Source organism: Podarcis erhardii, assembly GCF_964252035.2.
Source record: "Podarcis erhardii genome assembly, chromosome: 1".
NCBI classification, from domain to species: domain Eukaryota; kingdom Metazoa; phylum Chordata; class Lepidosauria; order Squamata; family Lacertidae; genus Podarcis; species Podarcis erhardii.
In genome coordinates, this window is record NC_138497.1 from 93740237 (window position 1) to 93758654 (window position 18418).

At 39.5% G+C, this 18418-nt stretch overlaps 1 protein-coding gene across 6 annotated transcripts in view; it reads right to left on the reverse strand.

Annotated features, from left to right (window-relative positions):
* The window catches only part of ADCY5 (adenylate cyclase 5), a 184855-nt gene that overhangs the window by 68902 nt on the left and 97535 nt on the right, over positions 1-18418 (reverse strand). For all 6 annotated transcript variants that reach the window (XR_014158736.1, XR_014158737.1, XR_014158738.1 and 3 more), the window contains 2 exons: positions 11344-11493; positions 8981-9102 (listed from right to left, as the gene is read on the reverse strand). Coding sequence is in view for 3 of the 6 variants with exons in the window: in XM_081870719.1 (XP_081726845.1) it covers positions 8981-9102; positions 11344-11493 (272 nt within the window). In the remaining 3 variants the exon portion in view is untranslated. The remainder of the gene's footprint in view (positions 1-8980; positions 9103-11343; positions 11494-18418) is intronic.

Below are 18418 nucleotides of genomic sequence, written 5' to 3' on the forward strand. Positions count from 1 at the left end.
TAAATTAGATTGGCAAAAAGAAGAGAAAGCCGTAAAGAAGGAACAAAAAATGGCAATTCCAGAATAGTACGCTAGTGTGGAAGCATCCCAAAGAAAAACCATCAATTTTCTTGGATGAATTAGTTTTAGTTAAAGGTGCTTGAATGTGAAACAAGTGATTAGTCGTCAGTGTGCATTAATAGTCAATATACTGGCCCCATAGAAGCTTTTGACACAATGGAATGCCACTGGGATGTTTTTAACCAGATAATATCTGCCTCAATCAATCCATATAGCCATTTAGTTTATCTTTCTAAAAATTATATTATTAATGTAGTTTTTAATCTTTCTCTCTAGTGAGCCATTTTGATCCCATGTTGAAAACACAGCACATACATTTCAAATAAATAAATAACCATAAGCACCGCTGTGCTGCCCACAACATTGGTCAGCACCAACTGAGCTCAATTCTCAACCAGCCACACTGAACAATCAAGGAGAAAATTCATAAAAGAAGCTGTTCTTGCTGAATATGTACTCAGTGTGAAAGCGGTTGTGGTGGGTCGAGTACAACAGTTGGTATGGTCTTCTGGTTTTGAAGGCTGGACAGCCCCATCCAGTCTCAATTGGAGCACAAGTTTTATGCTCCCTGTTGACAACAAAGGCACAGCAGAGCCTCATTTCCTTGGTGAGGCTGTGAAATGTCTATATTTGAAGCAACAAAGCACGCTCTTAGGCAAGGCATTCTTCCACCTCACCTACTGCAAGTGCCATCAATGGACACCCTTTCCAGATGTCAGGTCACAATGTCTTTCTATTGTAAAATGATCAATAGTGTGCAGTTCTGGATTTGAAGGACATTTGATGATTTAACAAATAGTGTTTGTTCTTATAAGTGCTTTCTATATTGTCACGTATCTCCAGGAGGGAGTAATCGGGCACCAGCACTACTTTGAAAGTATTTCCTTTGATACCCGGTAGCTGCTCATTCTGCTATAATATACCTTTGAAGCTGGTTTCAATTTATTGTAATGACTGCTGCTAGGTGCGGGTACCTTTTTCACAGTCTGGTTTTAGCATGAAAGATTGTATCCCTCTATCTGGGGAAATAAGGAGCGGGGCCAGTGATTCAAGCAATGAGTAATAAGCAGGCTACAGACAGCAAGTGTGAGGCCACCGCTGCACTTCCAGGCTTAACAGGAAGCTTCCAAACAATTATCACCATCCGAAAAATGTTAAGGCACCTGCCTTGCTGGGAAATAATTCCCTTTAACTTTAAATCATTCTGTCACCCTAGTGCAACAAAACAACTGCTCTAAAAACTGATTTTTTATTTTTTATTTGCTATTATGGGGAACTGTATTGAAAAGGATGGAATGAATGAATGGTCAACAGAAGATATATAAATACCCAGTAAGTCAATTGGGATGAATTATCATTGTTGTATAACCTCCCAGCAATGGAATCAGAATAAATGCTTTATCAAGACCAGAGAGAGCCTAGCCATGAATGAGCCTAGCCTAGAATGAATGGCCAACAGACAGGATATTTGGGAGAGCCCTCAGCAATAGAACACCATTATCAAGCAAATGTAATCAGTGGTACCTAGGGATGGAGGGAATTTGGTTTAGTCTGCATTTTAATGTGAACCTACCTCATTTGTACTTCTCTAAACAAAACACTTCTCCAAATTTTGCTATGCATTTGTCTCACCAAATAAGGTGCACAAAATTTTTATCTTGGGTAAAGCAGTGGATAAATGTTCATCTGTTACTGAAAATAATATACAAAACAGCATTCTATTATGAAAAATTGCATACAAAAGTGTGTAGATTACGAGAAACGTGCACGAAAATGCTGAAAATGTTAAAGAAACGCTGAGAACTTTTTTAAAAAAAATTGCAAACTGATGGTGAAACGTGGTGAGCTGAACTTAAAATAGGGAAAAAGAGAGAAACCAAAATGGATAGATTTGTCCATCCCTAGCAGTAGAAACTCTTTTACTGCTTGGGTCAGATGTGAAGACCTTTTGGTTCTTTAAGTCTTCAATGCTGTTTTTATGTTTTACTGTCTACTCTTCTTAGTTTTAATGTTGTCATGGACTGTGTTTGGCTACTACACATTTTTGTTTTATTGCTGTTTTATACTGACAACCTAGCAGTTCGAAGTGCAAGTAGATAAATAGGTACCGCTCCAGCGGAAGGTAAACGGCGTTTCCGTGCGCTGCTCTGGTTCGCTGTGCGCCGGTGCCCTTGGCCAATAAAGTGAGATGAGAACCGCAACCCCAGAGTCGGTCACGACTGGACCTAATAGTCAGGGGTCCCTTACTGACACTTTAGACATGGTATACAAGTAACACTCCCCCCCCCCCGCCACGCTCAAACTTTATTAATCTTTAACAAAGGACACTCAGTATAATTACACACAAATTTAATAAAAACCATTCTACAGACAGACTTTATTATTACTATTATTTATTAAATTTTCATACCGCCCTATACCTGCATTGAGAATATAAGTCAAAAACCATGGTCTTTTTAAAATTTTAGTTTTTATTTTAATTGGATTATGATTTGATATGTTAACTGGATTTTTTTATTGGAAAATTAATAAAAATGATTTAACAAAACAAAACAAAAACCCATGGTTGGAAGCCAGAAAAACTGATTCTGAAGCAGATTGCACTGCTTACTACTACATTGTTAAAAGGATTTAAACAGCGATAAATGAAGCAACAAATTGGTATGTTTTGGTACATTAAGCAAACCACATTAGAAAGCTAAACATGTATTTTATTTACAGAGCTGACAAGTCCACTGCTGTATTCCAGCAAATGCTGGTTTAACTTCCACCTTTCAAGCCATTCTAATTAACTGACAGTGACAATAACTGCTTCTCCTTAATCAAAGTATATTTCACAACACTTAACAGAAATTGTAATTCTCACTGCATCTGGATACAACCTCTAAAAAGAACACATTGGTGAGAAAAATTTAGAGGCATATAAATGGTGAGTAATTTTTGTTCTTGAGCTTGACACCTCTTTTTAAAGTACCAAGATGACTATATTTGGCAAATTCCAGATACCATTAAGGGGTTATTGTGGCAGTGGGATACCATTTGAAAACCACGAGGTAAAAACAATCTATGCATATCTTAGTGCTTTTATGTCTGCTATAAACTAGTCCAAGATGGAAAAAAGGACTGCTTTAACAGTGCAGTTTGTGTTATTTACTTTAAAAAGTGAATTGAGAGCTCCTGGAAATCCCATTTTAATTTTTTTGACAGTGACCATTATTTTTCACAAACAGATGTAGGCAAAGATCAATTTCTGCAGCAAGACTGTTTTTGTGTTAAAGCAGTTTCTCACATTTTAACTTTCTGAGAGTGGGAATGTTTGCTTCCCCATGAAATGTCAATATACTGTATAGTCATCACGAGTGACTATATGAGCCTGAAATAGATTTCACATCATCACTAACTTCTACTTACGCAACACTGTAACAGCAACTAGATTAAAATATTTTATGAGCAGGCATGACAGGAAATCCTTGGTAAATTACCCCTAGAACTGTAATTCTCATTGCCACATTCCTGAGTTTATTTTATGCATTTATGTTCAATGTTTCTATCTCTCCATTTTTATAAAATTATACTCAAGATAGCTAATAAAATCATCAACAGTAAAAACCATAATCTTGAAACATTAGCGGTCAGAGACCTAGTTTAAAAGACAACAGCAAAAAATGCACCCTGAAAAAAGGGTAAGTTAAAGCTGCCTGCTGAAAGCTAAGCAGTGATGGGCCTAGATGAACCTCTAGACTGTTCCCTGGTATCCACTTGTCATATCAGAAAAAACTTAGGTGTCCAGAACTGCTCCTTGCACACACCCTGGATTAACTAGAGCATTTGTGTGCTTTGCCAGATGTGACTGGTGTTCCGCAGATGCTTCAGAGATGGATTAGCTGGGAGATGTGTGCATTACAACTGGAGAGGGCATGATTGGAGAGGGTGCCCTTTTTTGTGTGCACACGTGGATCTGTGGCTTTCACAGATGCGTAAGAATGCAGGACTTTCCCAACCTGATGTTTCCCTTGCATGGCATGGTTTCTAAACCAGCCAAGGTCACAGGGAGCCGTTGTCCTCTGGTTGCTCTCTGCTGTGTAACTTAACCAATGCCACCTCCTGGTCCCATTCCCACCACCACCAGCAAACACTTGCGGGGATCTTTCCCCAAGAGACATCTCTAGAGGAGACACAAAACCCTGTTCAACTGAGGCGCCCACCTTCTGCCAGCCCAAAGCACTGGCTAGCATTTATGGAGCAGCAGCAGAGTGCCACGAGATCATAAGAGCATAAGAAGAGCCAGTTGGATCAGGCCACACATCTAGTCCACCATCTGGTTCTCACAGTGGCCAACCAGGTGTCTCAAATGGTCGCCCACAAGCAGCAGCTGAGCACAAGAGCACTCTCCCCTCCTGGAGTTTCCAGCAACTAGTATTCAGGTGCATAGTTGCCTCCAACTGTGGAAGCAGAGCATAGCCATCATGGCTGGTAGCTATCAGTAGCCCGCTCCCCCATGAATTGGTCAAATCCACTTCTAAAGCCATCTAGGTTGATGACCAGCACACCCTCCTGTGGAAGTGAGTTCTACTGATTAACTATGTGCTGTGTAAAAAAGGTGGATTAAGCAGGCCAGCTAAGAGGACCTAGTGTGCATATGGAGCTAGTCCCTGTGTGCAGCTTATAAGTGCAAGGAACCTACATGTATGCATTAGAGAACATGTAGCTAATTACAGTGGTACCTCGGGTTAAGTACTTAATTCATTCTGGGGGTCTGTACTTAACCTGAAACTCTTCTTAACCTGAAGCACCACTTTAGCTAATGGGGCCTCCTTCTGCTGCCGCACCGCCGGAGCACAATTTCTGTTCTTATCCTGAAGCAAAGTTCTTAACCTGAAGCACTATTTCTGGGTTAGCGGAGTGTGTAACCTGAAGCATAAGTAACCTGAAGCGTATGTAACCCGAGGTACCACTGTATAGAAAATTGCAGGTGAAGGTATGGAACCAGAAATAAGTGATTGCTCAAAGTATATTTTAGGTACAAAAGCTTGGCCTTGCTGAAGCATGCATTTAGGACAAGCCTTCACAATTATTACACAATGTGTAATAAGCCAAAGGCAATGCCCCAAGCATGGACTGTAAGCGACCTAATAGCTAACAAGCCTGCTATTTTGCAGTCCTAGAAGACAGAAAAAATAGGTTTGTTCAGTCCATGGAGGACCACCATACATGAAAGGTGGACTGCACCCAGATCAGTGTTCATTAGCTGAGCAACCTTTAAGGTGGATTTAAGAGAGATACTGCATACGTTTATATCAGGCTGAAGTAGGGCTACTTTTAAAACCAGAAGCTTTTCCTTTAGGGATAGTTAATACAGAAATTCCGAAGGACCTTAGAAATTTGTGTATGCTACAACCACAGCCAGAATGGTATTTGCTCGGAGATGGAAAGAGGATGCTGTTCCAACCAAGAAAGAATGGCTGATTAAATTGATGGATTATGTCGAAATGGCAAAATTAACAGGTGTGGTAAGAAACCAAGAGGAAAGCTAATTTATTAAAGAGTGGGGAACATTTGTGATATATTTCAAAAATCGTGGCATGCAAGTAAGTGCATTAGTAAGTAGGGTTAACTTAAATCAAGCAGTTAAGAGTATTATCAAGATTAACTGTAGAATAATTTAAAAATGGAGCAAAGTGGAAAATGCAGTGTTAAAAATTTAAATAAGATAAGAAACCAGAAAAGGGGGGATGGAAGTCTAATATGTATTGGAAATATGTGATTGTAAGGTGTATATTTGTAAATTTTCAAAATAAAATTTACAAACTCAAAAAAGAAAAAAGTAGGGCTACTTTTGTTCTTGGGGGAGGGGGGAGCTAGTGCTGAATCATTTGCTAGTCATTAATTGTTTGTTGTTGTTACCTGCTCAGTTGCTTCCCCCACTCCCCATCTGTTCCTATTCACCACACATTGCCAATACAACTTCAGATATACAATGGCCAGAGCACAGATCATAGTGTCTATCAGTGGGTACTTCTGAAAACTGCCTCATCCTTCTGTGTGACATGTTGTTTTTTTGTTATTTAAAGCCCCACTTACTGCACGGATCTTAGCTGTCACTATAAGGTAAAGGGACCCCTTACCATTAGGTCCAGTCATGGCCGACTCTGGGGTTGCGGACTCATCTCGCTTTATTGGCCAAGGGAGCCGCTTCCGGGTCATGTGGCCAGCATGTCACTATAGCTGTCTATAGCTGTCACTATAGCTCTCCACAAAAAAATATGGAGTAGGACTGTGGAGTTCAATGTGAAATTATCCAACTTCCATGCAGTAAGTAAGTCCTATACATGTCATGGACCAGGATCACTCACCACAGAGAGGCTGACTCCAGTAGTATAACAACTATACCTGGGTTGGGCCATTTGTTATGCTACCGAGACGCTGAGTTTCAAAGAAATGATAATGCTGAGACAGGCAGGTCAGATATTGGTATTGGAATTAGATAGACTTGGCCTCTCAACATTTGCCTAGGTCCATATCTGGTTTCTGAACTGTTGCTAGTGACTACCCAAACATGTCTAACCTGTTTTCTGATTACAAGTCTAGAGCCTTGTTTTTATTAAAGGCAAACTGGACATACCAAACATAACTAGGATAACTATGTGTCTAGGGATATTGCTTATATATTTATATTTGCCCAGAGTGGCTTGGGCAACCCAATCAGATGAGCCGGGTACAAATAAAACAACAACAATTTTGTTTCTATTAGATACAGTATACTGATTTTTTTACAAGTCTCCTATGTACACCTATCCTTGTAATGAAGGCCACAGAAATTACTGGCCTCAGGACATTTTAAATAGCCTGTTTTAGTTATTTGTGACATTTTGATGTCTTGAGAAGGGCAGAGGGAGAAAAAAACTTAGACACCAGGAAAATGGCTACTTACAAGTCAGCAGTTATCTATGTGAACTCAGATAAGAAAACCATGTGAAAGCATACATTCACCCTCCTCAGTTATAAATCTCTACCTTTTGGAGAAGTTACACAATATTTAAGATATAAGGATACTATAAAACTCGCAATTTTATGTGTTGGCACAATTAGCTAAATACAGCAAACATTTTCATCTGTTTATCTTAAGACACACATACTTAATTATGTTCCCTTTCTGAGCTATCTTTTTTCAAACCTCCTCCACCTTGTGACCATTCTCTCATCTTTAATTGATCTCCCTTCATCTCAGCAAATTGGCCTCCTTTTAAAACTAGCTGTTTGTTTAGATGACATTAATAAATAAGGTTTAAATCCAGTGAGGTTGCTGGATGGGGACTCTGATCTTGAAAGTCTCATTTCAAATACCACAGAAAAGTGTCAAATGTATATAATGCTGGAGTCAACAAGGCCAATTAAGGCAGGTTTCTTCTAATTAAAGAGCACAGATTGAAATGCATAGATCAGTTATGCTGTACTGCTTTGATTTCAGCTGATTAATTTTCAATTAATTTGATAAGATTAATTAAGTCAGTCCAAGAATTTCTGCTTAAATAGTTTGAGTATTTGGGACCAAGTCATTTTAAAGGCAAACACACAGGTTTTAGTGCAAATTAAGATAATCAGATAATCAGTGCATGAAATCACTTGCTGCCTAGGCTAGAAAATATTATTAGAGTGTTTTTCAAATAACTTATGAGTCTTAGGACTCAAAAGACTTTAAAAAAGAAGAAGAAGATGACATAGGATTGTATCTGACTCAAGAGTACACCCATTGAAACCAAATGACTTAAATTAGTTATGTTCATTAATTTCAATAGGTCTACTCAGCATATGACTTAGGCAGATAAATCCATAGTGGTAAGTTACTGCTTTGTATTACTTTCAAAATGAAACTTCACTTTCCATGGACATTTGAGATAAGAGCGTCAAATTATTTCTATAATGATTAAACAACAAGACGTAAAGACAAATCAAATCTGTTTTACCTCCTATGTGCATGGTTTTCCCTACATGTGACACCAGCAAAGATTAGTCTCTCACTCTCTACTCTCATATACAAACTTTATAGAAGGGAAGGGAAGGCAGGAAAAGACTAAAGAAGTCATCCTTAAACTCCTTAAACTCACACCAAGGCCTGAAGTCTGTTTGGAGTTGCTTTGAATTTTGTTTTTTTTTTTATAAATATTTATTAAGGTTTTTTTTTAAAATATAAATGCACACATCAAACAATCTTACTTTTATAACAACAAATTCTTCACTTCTTTGGACTCCCTCACGTCCCCCTCTCCCATTTACATCATTAAAAAAAAGAATTTTTCCAAACAAATTATCAACTTGTTTACAATCTCATGTCCACACATTCCAATATAATTTAACACTTTTTCCAATAAAATTTTTATATTTTCTTTAGTCTCACTTATCATCAAATTTAAATCTAGTTTAGTGGTGGCCAGTTTTTTATAATCTAGCATCCTTCTTAACATTCAAACAAATTACAATGTTTTTGTAGATACATCTTGAATTTCTCCCAGTCTTCCTCCATCTTTTCTTCTCCCAGGTCTCGGATTCTGCCAGTCATCTCGGCCAGTTGCATATAGTCCATCAGCTGCATCTGCCACTCTTCCAGTGTGGGTAAATCTTGAGTTTTCCAATTTTTTGCGATGAGAATCCTTGCTGCCGTTGTTGCATACATGAAAAATGTTCGATCCTTCTTTAACACCTTCTGGCCGACAATACCCAGAAGGAAGGCTTTGAATTTTGTTCCCCTCTCTCACTTAAAGATATATCTGTGATTTGCAGTTCTGCTGCTAAAAATGGCAAACAAAGAAATTTCATTTATACTTACCTCTCAGACATACATATTGTCTGCTTTAGTTTCGTTTCTTTTTAAAACATGCTACCGTGTTATGGGTTCATTCCACGCCTTTACCGTTGCACTTACCTGACATTGTCATGCTTCTGTATGTAAATTTTATGAAACATCATATCTTCTTTTTTGGCATTAATGTCAGCTTTCATCTCCATGGCAACATGGCGAGGAAGTACGGAGAGCAGGAGGCGCTCCTGTGGTGTTAGACAGATGAGCCAATTAACATGCCTGCTCTCTATTTAACAACACAAACACACATCTCTTCTAATCTCATATAAACAAAATGAAGCTATCAGTTCTGCAGTGAATGGGCAGAATCATGGATATTTTCCATAAAGCCAGCCTTTATGTAAGATCCTATTCTACTCAGTAATTAAGCAAGTCATAATCCATCAGATTTCTCTCCAGTTCCAATTTAACTTCCATTCATAGAAGTTAGACTCTCCAATGTTAGCAACATCAAAAGGTAGCTGTTTTAACGGAGTTGGTGGTGCACAGAATACATGTTGACTGTGCATTGTTTGTGGCCATTCCACGGGCTCTGTAGGCCATAGGACAAAATATCATTCATGAAATTTGGCTTCATTTATTTGTTATGTAGCAGCAAATCCAATTTCTAATACACGTTTATGGCTTCAGCAACTATGAAGAAATGACAACAAATGACTTTTGTATTTTGTATTTCTTGTGTCAAATGTGAAGGTTGAAGATCAGAACTCTCTACTGATACTGAAATGCATGAGCATTGTCCTGCCTTCTTCTGGCTTACAGTCCCAGTGGAGGTCAGGTTAATGCTGATAAGAAAGAAGCCATATTCTAAAAAGCAGGGTCACAGCAAGGGATGTCCAGTCAAATCCAGCCAGATTATGGGCTGGGTAATTTGTCAGCACCCTGGAGAGCTCACACCAGCCAATGCTTGCTAGGACTCACTTAGGAAGAGCTGTTGTCTCAGCAACAGGCTGAAGCCTTCTGAAGACTCCTATTAATCCAGTCATCCCTGAGGTGCTGTGTTTCTTTTAAGGACCATTGCCCTGTTCTGTAACTGCTGGCTCCTATGGCTTGGAGGCAGTGAAGAATAAACTAGTGATGAAGAAGTCCAGTAAACCCACATTATCTTTCACTCTGAGTCTGCCTCTGAGCTAGATAGAGAATTGTGGCCAAATAATATAAGAAGCACCATCTTGCTACTGGAAACTTGTGTACTTTGCTGCTTTGCACATGACAACAAGATAATCTTCTCCATTGCACTACACAACAATTGTTCATAAAGGTTGCACCTGGGAAATTTTATGGGCCCAAAGTACATGTGTTTAAAGATGCATAAACATGCATGGATGACTTTCACATTTTAACCATTTGCTGTGGAAAACACCAGTTTCATATTCTCAGTAGTGCATTTTCTCAGTCCCCGTATGAGACCAAAACAACCAGAGCAGAAAGATAGCAAAGTAACACATTTTTCTCAGGATATTAAAAAAGCACTAAAATCTTTATTGTGTACAATAGAACCAAAAGGGTTCAAAATCACTGACACCTCAGTTTCAGAAGTAATTATTACATACTTGTGAGTCTCTAAAAGTGAATTCCAAAGGCTTGTAGCCAACTAAATTCTATTCAGAGTGGACCCATTGAAATTGGTGGATCTAAATAAGTCATGTTCATTGACTTCAATGGGTCTACTTTAAGTAGGACTAGGATTAGATGCAACTCCAAGTTCCTTTTATCTATTTACATTAGATGGACTTGGGCAGCTGGGTACAGGATAACAAAACATGCATCTGTGCAATGTGGGTGGAATCAGATTTAATTTCTGTCTATAGATGTATCATCAGTCCTCTTTAGATCATTGACAATTCTCTACATGCATCTTAAAGATGCTCTCAAATTAACTAGATAGCTCACAGACACTCTACCATGAACCGCACTCACAGAAGGATGCTACTAATTAAAGCTGATGAAGTAAATTAATGTTCTGTGATAACACCGGAACCAGGAACACAGTTTTGGCAAACTACTCAGTGCTGCAAATCAAAATGTTCTCAGGAGTAGGATATTTCCCCAATTCATGATGGTTACCTCCCTCACCTCACAGGCCACCTACTGATTTCTCCTAACCTGATAGATATATTAAAGCTTTTGGGTCAGACTTGGGCTTTGCCTAAGCAATGATCACAGCTGAACCTTGTAGAACATCATCATAGTCCTGGGAACTTTTCTCCTGCAGCCACAAACGGCAGCAAAAGCCGGGTCTCTATCAAATCACAGCTTCAATCAGAATTACTTGAACATTCTGTATTCTTCCTATGCAAGACCCATATTGCCACACAAAAAGCCCAGAAATTTGTTCACCACAAAAATATATAAAATAAAATAAGATAATCAAGCTAAAAAACCCCTCATCCTTGAATGTATTATCATCATCATTTTTCTTTTACCTGTTGCTGGTTTTCTCTCTGAGAATGTAGACGAGCTTGAATGCATTCCCTGGTCTCTTGAAATGCCTGTCTCTGGGACACCTCAGCTGGATAGTGTGTACACACACCTACAATGTTTGTGCAGATGAAGATGAGGATGTTGGACACCAGCTGCATAAGAGATAGTGGAAGGAGAGAAAGACAGAACTGGTTACAGTCCAGAAACCAGGGTAAGAATAGCACCAGATCCAAGGCCAGAATGCCCTCTTCTGAACCATGTATGTAATCATTGTCTTCTGCTCTAAGCAAATTATCTTTATGGAAGTCAATAGCTGCAGAAAGAGTAACAATATTTATCCTCTGGTCCTGCTTACAGAAGAGGTCACATAGGCAGCCAGACACAGTATATTTTCCTGCTGTTTTGGTTAACAGATTTGAAGATACCTCTTGCTTTGCTTTAAAATATGGTCATACACACAGCAATAGCCATCAGCATCTGAGTTCTGGAAAGTTTTAAAGAATCCCATTAGGGAGATGAATAAGCACCTAACTCAGAGATGGGCAAATACTCCAGTCTTTCCACAAAGAAGACCACTTTTGATTACTCTAATCACACCTCATTTCAGTAATGTAATTTAAGGTAGTGACAGGTACAGGGATCATTTTGTGCAGCTGTTGTTTTGGAGTCCAAAACCCTTGCCAATCTACTGCAAATCACTCAGAGATCTAACGTAAGATTTATATCTTTTTTTCTGCCCGGCCCTAACCTAGTCTACTGTCAGGCACACATATATAACTACAGTGGTACCTCAGGTTAAGTACTTAATTCGTTCTGGAGGTCAGTTCTTAACCTGAAACTGTTCTTAACCTGAAGCACCACCTTAGCTAATGGGGCCTCCTGCTGCCGCCACGCCGCAGGAGCACGATTTCTGTTCTCATCCTGAAGCAAAGTTCTTAACTCAAGGTACTATTTCTGGGTTAGCGGAGTCTGTAACCTGAAGTGTATGTAACCTGAAGCATATGTAACCCGAGGTACCACTGTACACTCCAATTTGATGCCATAGTCTATACTTAATGGCTAATCTAAGCCTGAAGAAAAATCAGGGGAAAATAAAGCTAGTGTGACAGTTTGGAGGAACTGATTGGTTTCTGATCAGCAGACCATGGTGATTCTTGCACACATATCTCAAAAATCCTTGGGAGTTGTTATATCACTTATCCCCTACCTCTCCAAACCCAATGAGATGTTTAGGCAAAGTTTAAGTAATTTAAAGGGGCTAGTATGTTAAGAACAGTAATGAGGAACCTTCCAGATGCTGTTGGATTCCAATTCTCATCAACTCCTTTCTTTAAAAGTAGAGCAGCAGGTGTCTCTTCCCCAAGTTGCCGGTACTTCAATAATATTTCCCCCAAAACTGGTTTACAGCCTGACAGCCAGCACATTAACTAGTAAATCAGTTGTGATGTTGACTGCCCTCTTTGCACATCTGCAAAGACTTGAAACCAAAAGTGGCTCCAGATGACAGAAAAGTGTTTGCGTATAGGGCTGCAGGTAGTTAAGATAGGGAAAAGCAAGCAGATTCGGCTCCTGCATAACATCTTTGCTTTTAAAGGTCAGATCTCAGGCTCAGGCAACAACTTGTAGCTCTGCAATATAATTTTCCTGCCCTCTCCTCTGCCCACAAATCTGCTCTAGAGGATTGCGGGGATGGAACCTAGAGCAGGTTTAGGGGGTGCTATGTGGCAGATGATGTGTGCATATTCATGTGGTTTTGCAATGAGGGTTTTTTTTATGCTTCTGTTTTGGTTTTTAATACAGTGGTACCTTGGGTTAGTGGGACGCGGGTGGCGCTCTGGGTTAAACCACAGAGCCTAGGACTAGCCGATCACAAGGTTGGCGGTTCGAATCCCCGCGACAGGGTGAGCTCCCGTTGCTCAGTCCCTGCTCCTGCCAACCTAGAAGTTCGAAAGCACGACAAAGGCAAGTAGATAAATAGGTACCGCTACGGCAGGAAGGTTAACGGCGTTTCCGTGCGCTGCTCTGGTTTGCCAGAAGCAGCTTAGTCATGCTGGCCACATGACCCGGAAGCTGTACGCCAGCTCCCTTGGCCAATAAAGCGAGATGAGCGCCGCAACCCTAGAGTCGGTCACAACTGGACCTAATGGTCAGGGGTCACTTTACCTTTTTACCTCAGGTTAAGTACTTAATTCGTTCTGGAGGTTTGTTCTTAACCTGAAACTGTTCTTAACCTGAAGCACCACTTTAGCCAATGGGGCCTCCTGCTGCCGCCGCGCCGCCGGAGCATGATTTCTGTTCTCATCCTGAAGCAAAGTTCTTAACCCAAGGTACTATTTCTGGGTTAGCAGAGTCTGTAACCTGAAGTGTATGTAACCTGAAGCGTATGTAACCCGAGGTAGTACTGTATACCTCATACAGCAAGTTGACTTGGGAAAACGGGGGTACTGTAAGTAAAATGTAGCTAGTTAGGCAGTTCTGGGGAGTCCTGGAAATCACTTATAAGGGAATATGGAACATTGGGAAAGTGACAGTTGGGGGGTGGGGGCAGTTGGGCCAGAAAAGGAGAAGAGAATGGTGGGCTGTTGAGGAAGAAAGTGTTGTTTTGAGTTTGTGAAGCAGTACACCTGGTGAGGGGAGCCTGCATTCAAGTTCTGGCTGTGGCTGTTACAGATAGATGCAGAAAAACGCAGTGACAAGGGACAGAATGGTTGTAAGATGAAACACCCAGGCGAAACTGCACCATTATTTGAGAATGGGGGGGGGGGGGCTCAAGGAACTAAGCTGGGGGAAAGGACCACAGTGTTAGTTCATTTTACCAGAAAGGATACCGAATTGTTAAGGGCATTTTATGCTAGAGAAAGTTATTCCTTCCTTCAATCAAAATTGTTTTAACAAAGGGGTTTGTGTAGGCTTCCAAACTCCTTTCTCAGATTCTGAAATTTTGATTGTAGTCTTCTACTTATTGCACTATGTTTAACATAGACTAGTTTCTTGAAGGCAAAGTGCCGCTGCTTAAAAGTGTTTTATTTCAATGTTCCTTGGCAGAACCTTAGAAGGACATTCAACCTACCGAGTTGCCCTTTTAACATATCCTTAGACATGTATTTCTTTAGAATGCCATTACTGCATTGGCACTTCATTAGAACACTTTAATCTTGGCCTGCTAACATTCAGATGCCTTCAATTATTGTGCCCGACTGCATAAATGTTTCAACATTCATGGAATCTGCGATGAGCTCAGAATTTTATAAAATATATGATGGATGACTATAATTATTAGCACTTACTGATATTTGCATATATGGCATGAGAGCTGAAAATAGGATAGCCTTTCTTTTTCCTTCCCTCGTATTTCAAAGTCGCGCTTCAACTTCTTTGACAGAAAGGCTTTTAATTTCATTCCAAATACTCCCACCCCCAGAAACATGCTTTCTTGGTGAGATTCAGCTGTTAGATCACAGCAAAATATTATTTCCAGGCAAATGAGCTATGGAATTTTTAAGCATGACAGGAAATGATCTCATGCTCAGCATGGGATACATCTATTCAAACCAAGGTATATCCAGTGATTTTGATTTTAATCCAGTGATTTGAGTTTGACTTAAATGAATATCATCTTCTTTGTATACATATTATTATTATTATTTTATTTATTTATTTATTTATTTATTTATTTATTTATTTATTTATTTATTTATTTATTATATACAACAGTGCTGATATTCTAAGCCAAATAAATTGACTAACATCTAAAAAAACAAAAAAAAAATGTTTTCTGGTGATACCATTTACCTTAAGTAAATTTACATATTAGGTGTTGATGTTCCACCTAATATGTAAATTCTGGACGAAAGTTAAGATGGTTAGTAAGAGAATGATCAATAACAAAATATTGCTAGATGCTAAAATAATGTAATAAAATTCACTCAGCAGATCATATCACCCATTGATTTCAAACCTTTTATTTGCTTCAATATTTGTAATGGCAAAGAGAGAGAAATACTAAACCATCTATATGTAAAGAAATTTGGCAATTACTGAAGCTCAGTTGCCTAAGTAAACAAAAACATAAGCTTAAAGAAGAGAAGTCAGCACAAATAAAAATTACTATAGAATAGCATCCTTTTACTAATTATAGGAAGAGAAAAATCATAGAATCAATGTCATATAAGGGTGGGGTTTTTCGCCTCACAAAGATGTTTTATCTTTTTATTCTTTTTGTAAAATAATAAATGTAAAACAGTATTAAAAATATTCATAAGCAACAGTAATGGATCAAATCAAACATCCTAAAAACAGAAAAAGCAGCCTATTTAATGTGAGAGATTTTCTGACTGATTGCCAGGAATAAATAAAGCTAGTACAAGATTATTAAATGCTATTGCATTAGCTGTCAGATGCTGTCAAATATGGACTTGACTGTGTATCAGCTGCGAGAATCCGTTAAATGCTGGTTGTTATATGTAAGATGCTGTAAAATGTTGGCAGCTGATTCTGAATATCAAATATTTATTGAATATTCACACATTCACATAATATTTGCTAACAAAATTCACACAGCAGAATGGATTTTAACTCTTGTGTAGGACAGCCACAGAAAATATGTAGCTTCTTAGTACAAACTTTGCAAACTGTTTAATGAGGAATAACATTTCACAGAGAACTCTAAAAACTAGTAAGCAAGAAGTGAGCAACAGCAGATTACAGGATGTGTTGCAGACTGTTCTCCTTTCCTTGTACAGTTATGTGTAGCAGATTGCACACACAAAAAATCATCTTTCTGCATACATCTTTAAATGTGTAAAACTGACAATATGGTAATTCATTGCCCTATTTACGCTGAATTAAACCCAATACCACCCTGCTTTGTTTATAGCTTTCACATGCTATGAATTTCCCCCCTAGAGCCCATATATTCAAGCAATCAAAGACCCATAACATGGGAAGGCATTGGCAAGTCTTCCCATCAACACAGCAGTTAATTATAATGAGTTACTCAAGGCACACAGCATTATTGAAAAACTACCCTCCATGTCTCTAGTGCCTTTTACACACCACTAAGAACAGTGATTATACAAATCACTCTACTGTAATTCTCTGCAAAGTCAAGGTGGCAAAGCACCCAAAAACAGTTTGAAGTAGCCATTCTTGAAACAGTATATGTGTGTGTTTCATGCAACACTTGACTAAAGTGAGACAAGAGCTGAAAGTCTTATAAATGAGCTTTCTGCCCGCCCCCTCCCCTGAGAGCAAACAATACTAATTCTCATCATCGTAAAGGGATGGAATTCAATTAGGAAACCGAAGTTGAGATTCCTAAGGGAATTAATTGGATTCTGACTCATTTCTAACGTACCTATAACTAAAAACATTGCTCAAGATTAGCTGCAAGTGAAATACAGGAATTGCACCTGAACTAGAAAAGATAGGGGCACCAAGGGATTTTTAAGAACACAAGACTTTTTGTCAAAAAATTACTGAGAGTGCACTGGTAGTCATGTTATTCACACAACAGCTGTACAATTTAGCTGTACATAAAGGTGATCTCCCTGCAATCTTCACTTGGCCAGTCACAACCCTACAATGTCTGAAGTTTTCCCGCTCCCTAAAAGGACTCTGGCCTTTCTCTCTTTGCTATACCTTATGCCTATAACTACATCCCTGAACAGGTACCCCAGGTATTTAATTACCTACCTACTTTTCTTCCTTCCAGTGTTTCCTCAAAACTCACCTTTCCCAAGTTCTTTGGAATAATCCCCTAGACCAGTGGTTTTCAACCTTCCTGAGTCCACGGCTCCCTTGGCCAACCACATTCTTTCTGCGGCTAACCTGTGGGAGCCACTTACATTCAGGTTCCATTGTATATAAGGGGGAATTCCCCTGTTCCACCCTGCCTTCTTTTGGGCGATGTTTTTGGCAAGCGCCTAAGTGGGAGAACACATGCCGATGGGAACCCAAGCAACACTGCTGCTTTGCAGGGCTGAGCTGACATACTCCACATGGCAGCCCCAGCCTGCCTTTCCTGAAATTAGTGTGCACATGGGGAGGAGAAGGCAAAACAAGATTAAGATCAGAAGCAGAAAAGTTTTGTTATTGTGGAGAACGAAAGCGAGAAACGCAGCGCAGGACACACATGGAGACATGGATCTTTTCTGCAACATTCTCCCTTTCCCCGTAAAGCTGGGTGACTGTTAAGGGGGGGAGTGTTGCCTGTGGAGAGAGCTAGAGAAAATAGTGGGGAGGGATGTTGGGGTAGGAGAGAGAAACCCAGAAGACACTCCTCACTCTCAGGGTTATTTTTAAATCCCTCCATACAGAGCACACACACCATCAAGCTACTCTGCTATTTTTATTGCATTTCTCAAGCCCTTGGTGTAAAATTAAGGAACTGTTAGTTACTGAAGCCAGGGAGGATTTTTTTGGGGGGAGGGGTGATTTTAAGAAGATAAACATGGTGGGGGAGAGATGCAGGAAGATAATGGGCTGCAAGTTAAAGCTACTGGCTCCCTTGAATGTTCCTTGGAGAGAAAGAGAGAGACAGATAATTCAGGAAGATATGGACTGCAAAGATATGGACTGGAAGATATGAAAGAATGCCCTGACAGGGTTCCCCTGCATGTTCCTCAAGTCACCCCAGGGTGCCATGGCACACTGGTTGAAAGCCACTGCCATAGACCAATGTTTCTAAAACTGTGGTAACTTCCCAACATGCTGCCCATTTCCAAGGCTTAAAGCATAATAAACACTGGGCCATATTATTACATGGGATTGTAAATTATGCCATACTGTCATGATCCGATTCTTCTGATGCAGCTATGGCACTCCTTTTCTCTTTTCACATGATTATTTTGTTTTCAGAATAAAATCTGCATGACTGAGGTCAAGCAGGGCAACAAAAGCATATGGAGTCTCTCTGCCTGGGTCCGAGAAGGTATTGTATTCATTTGAAACAAGGTGCTTAAAGAAACATTTTCAAAAAACACAGCAGAGAAACACAGGGCATTATTTTTACAAGCCCACCAACGAAAACATCTGATATCCCTTCTCTGCCAGTTGGGATAAATGTATGTACTAGTC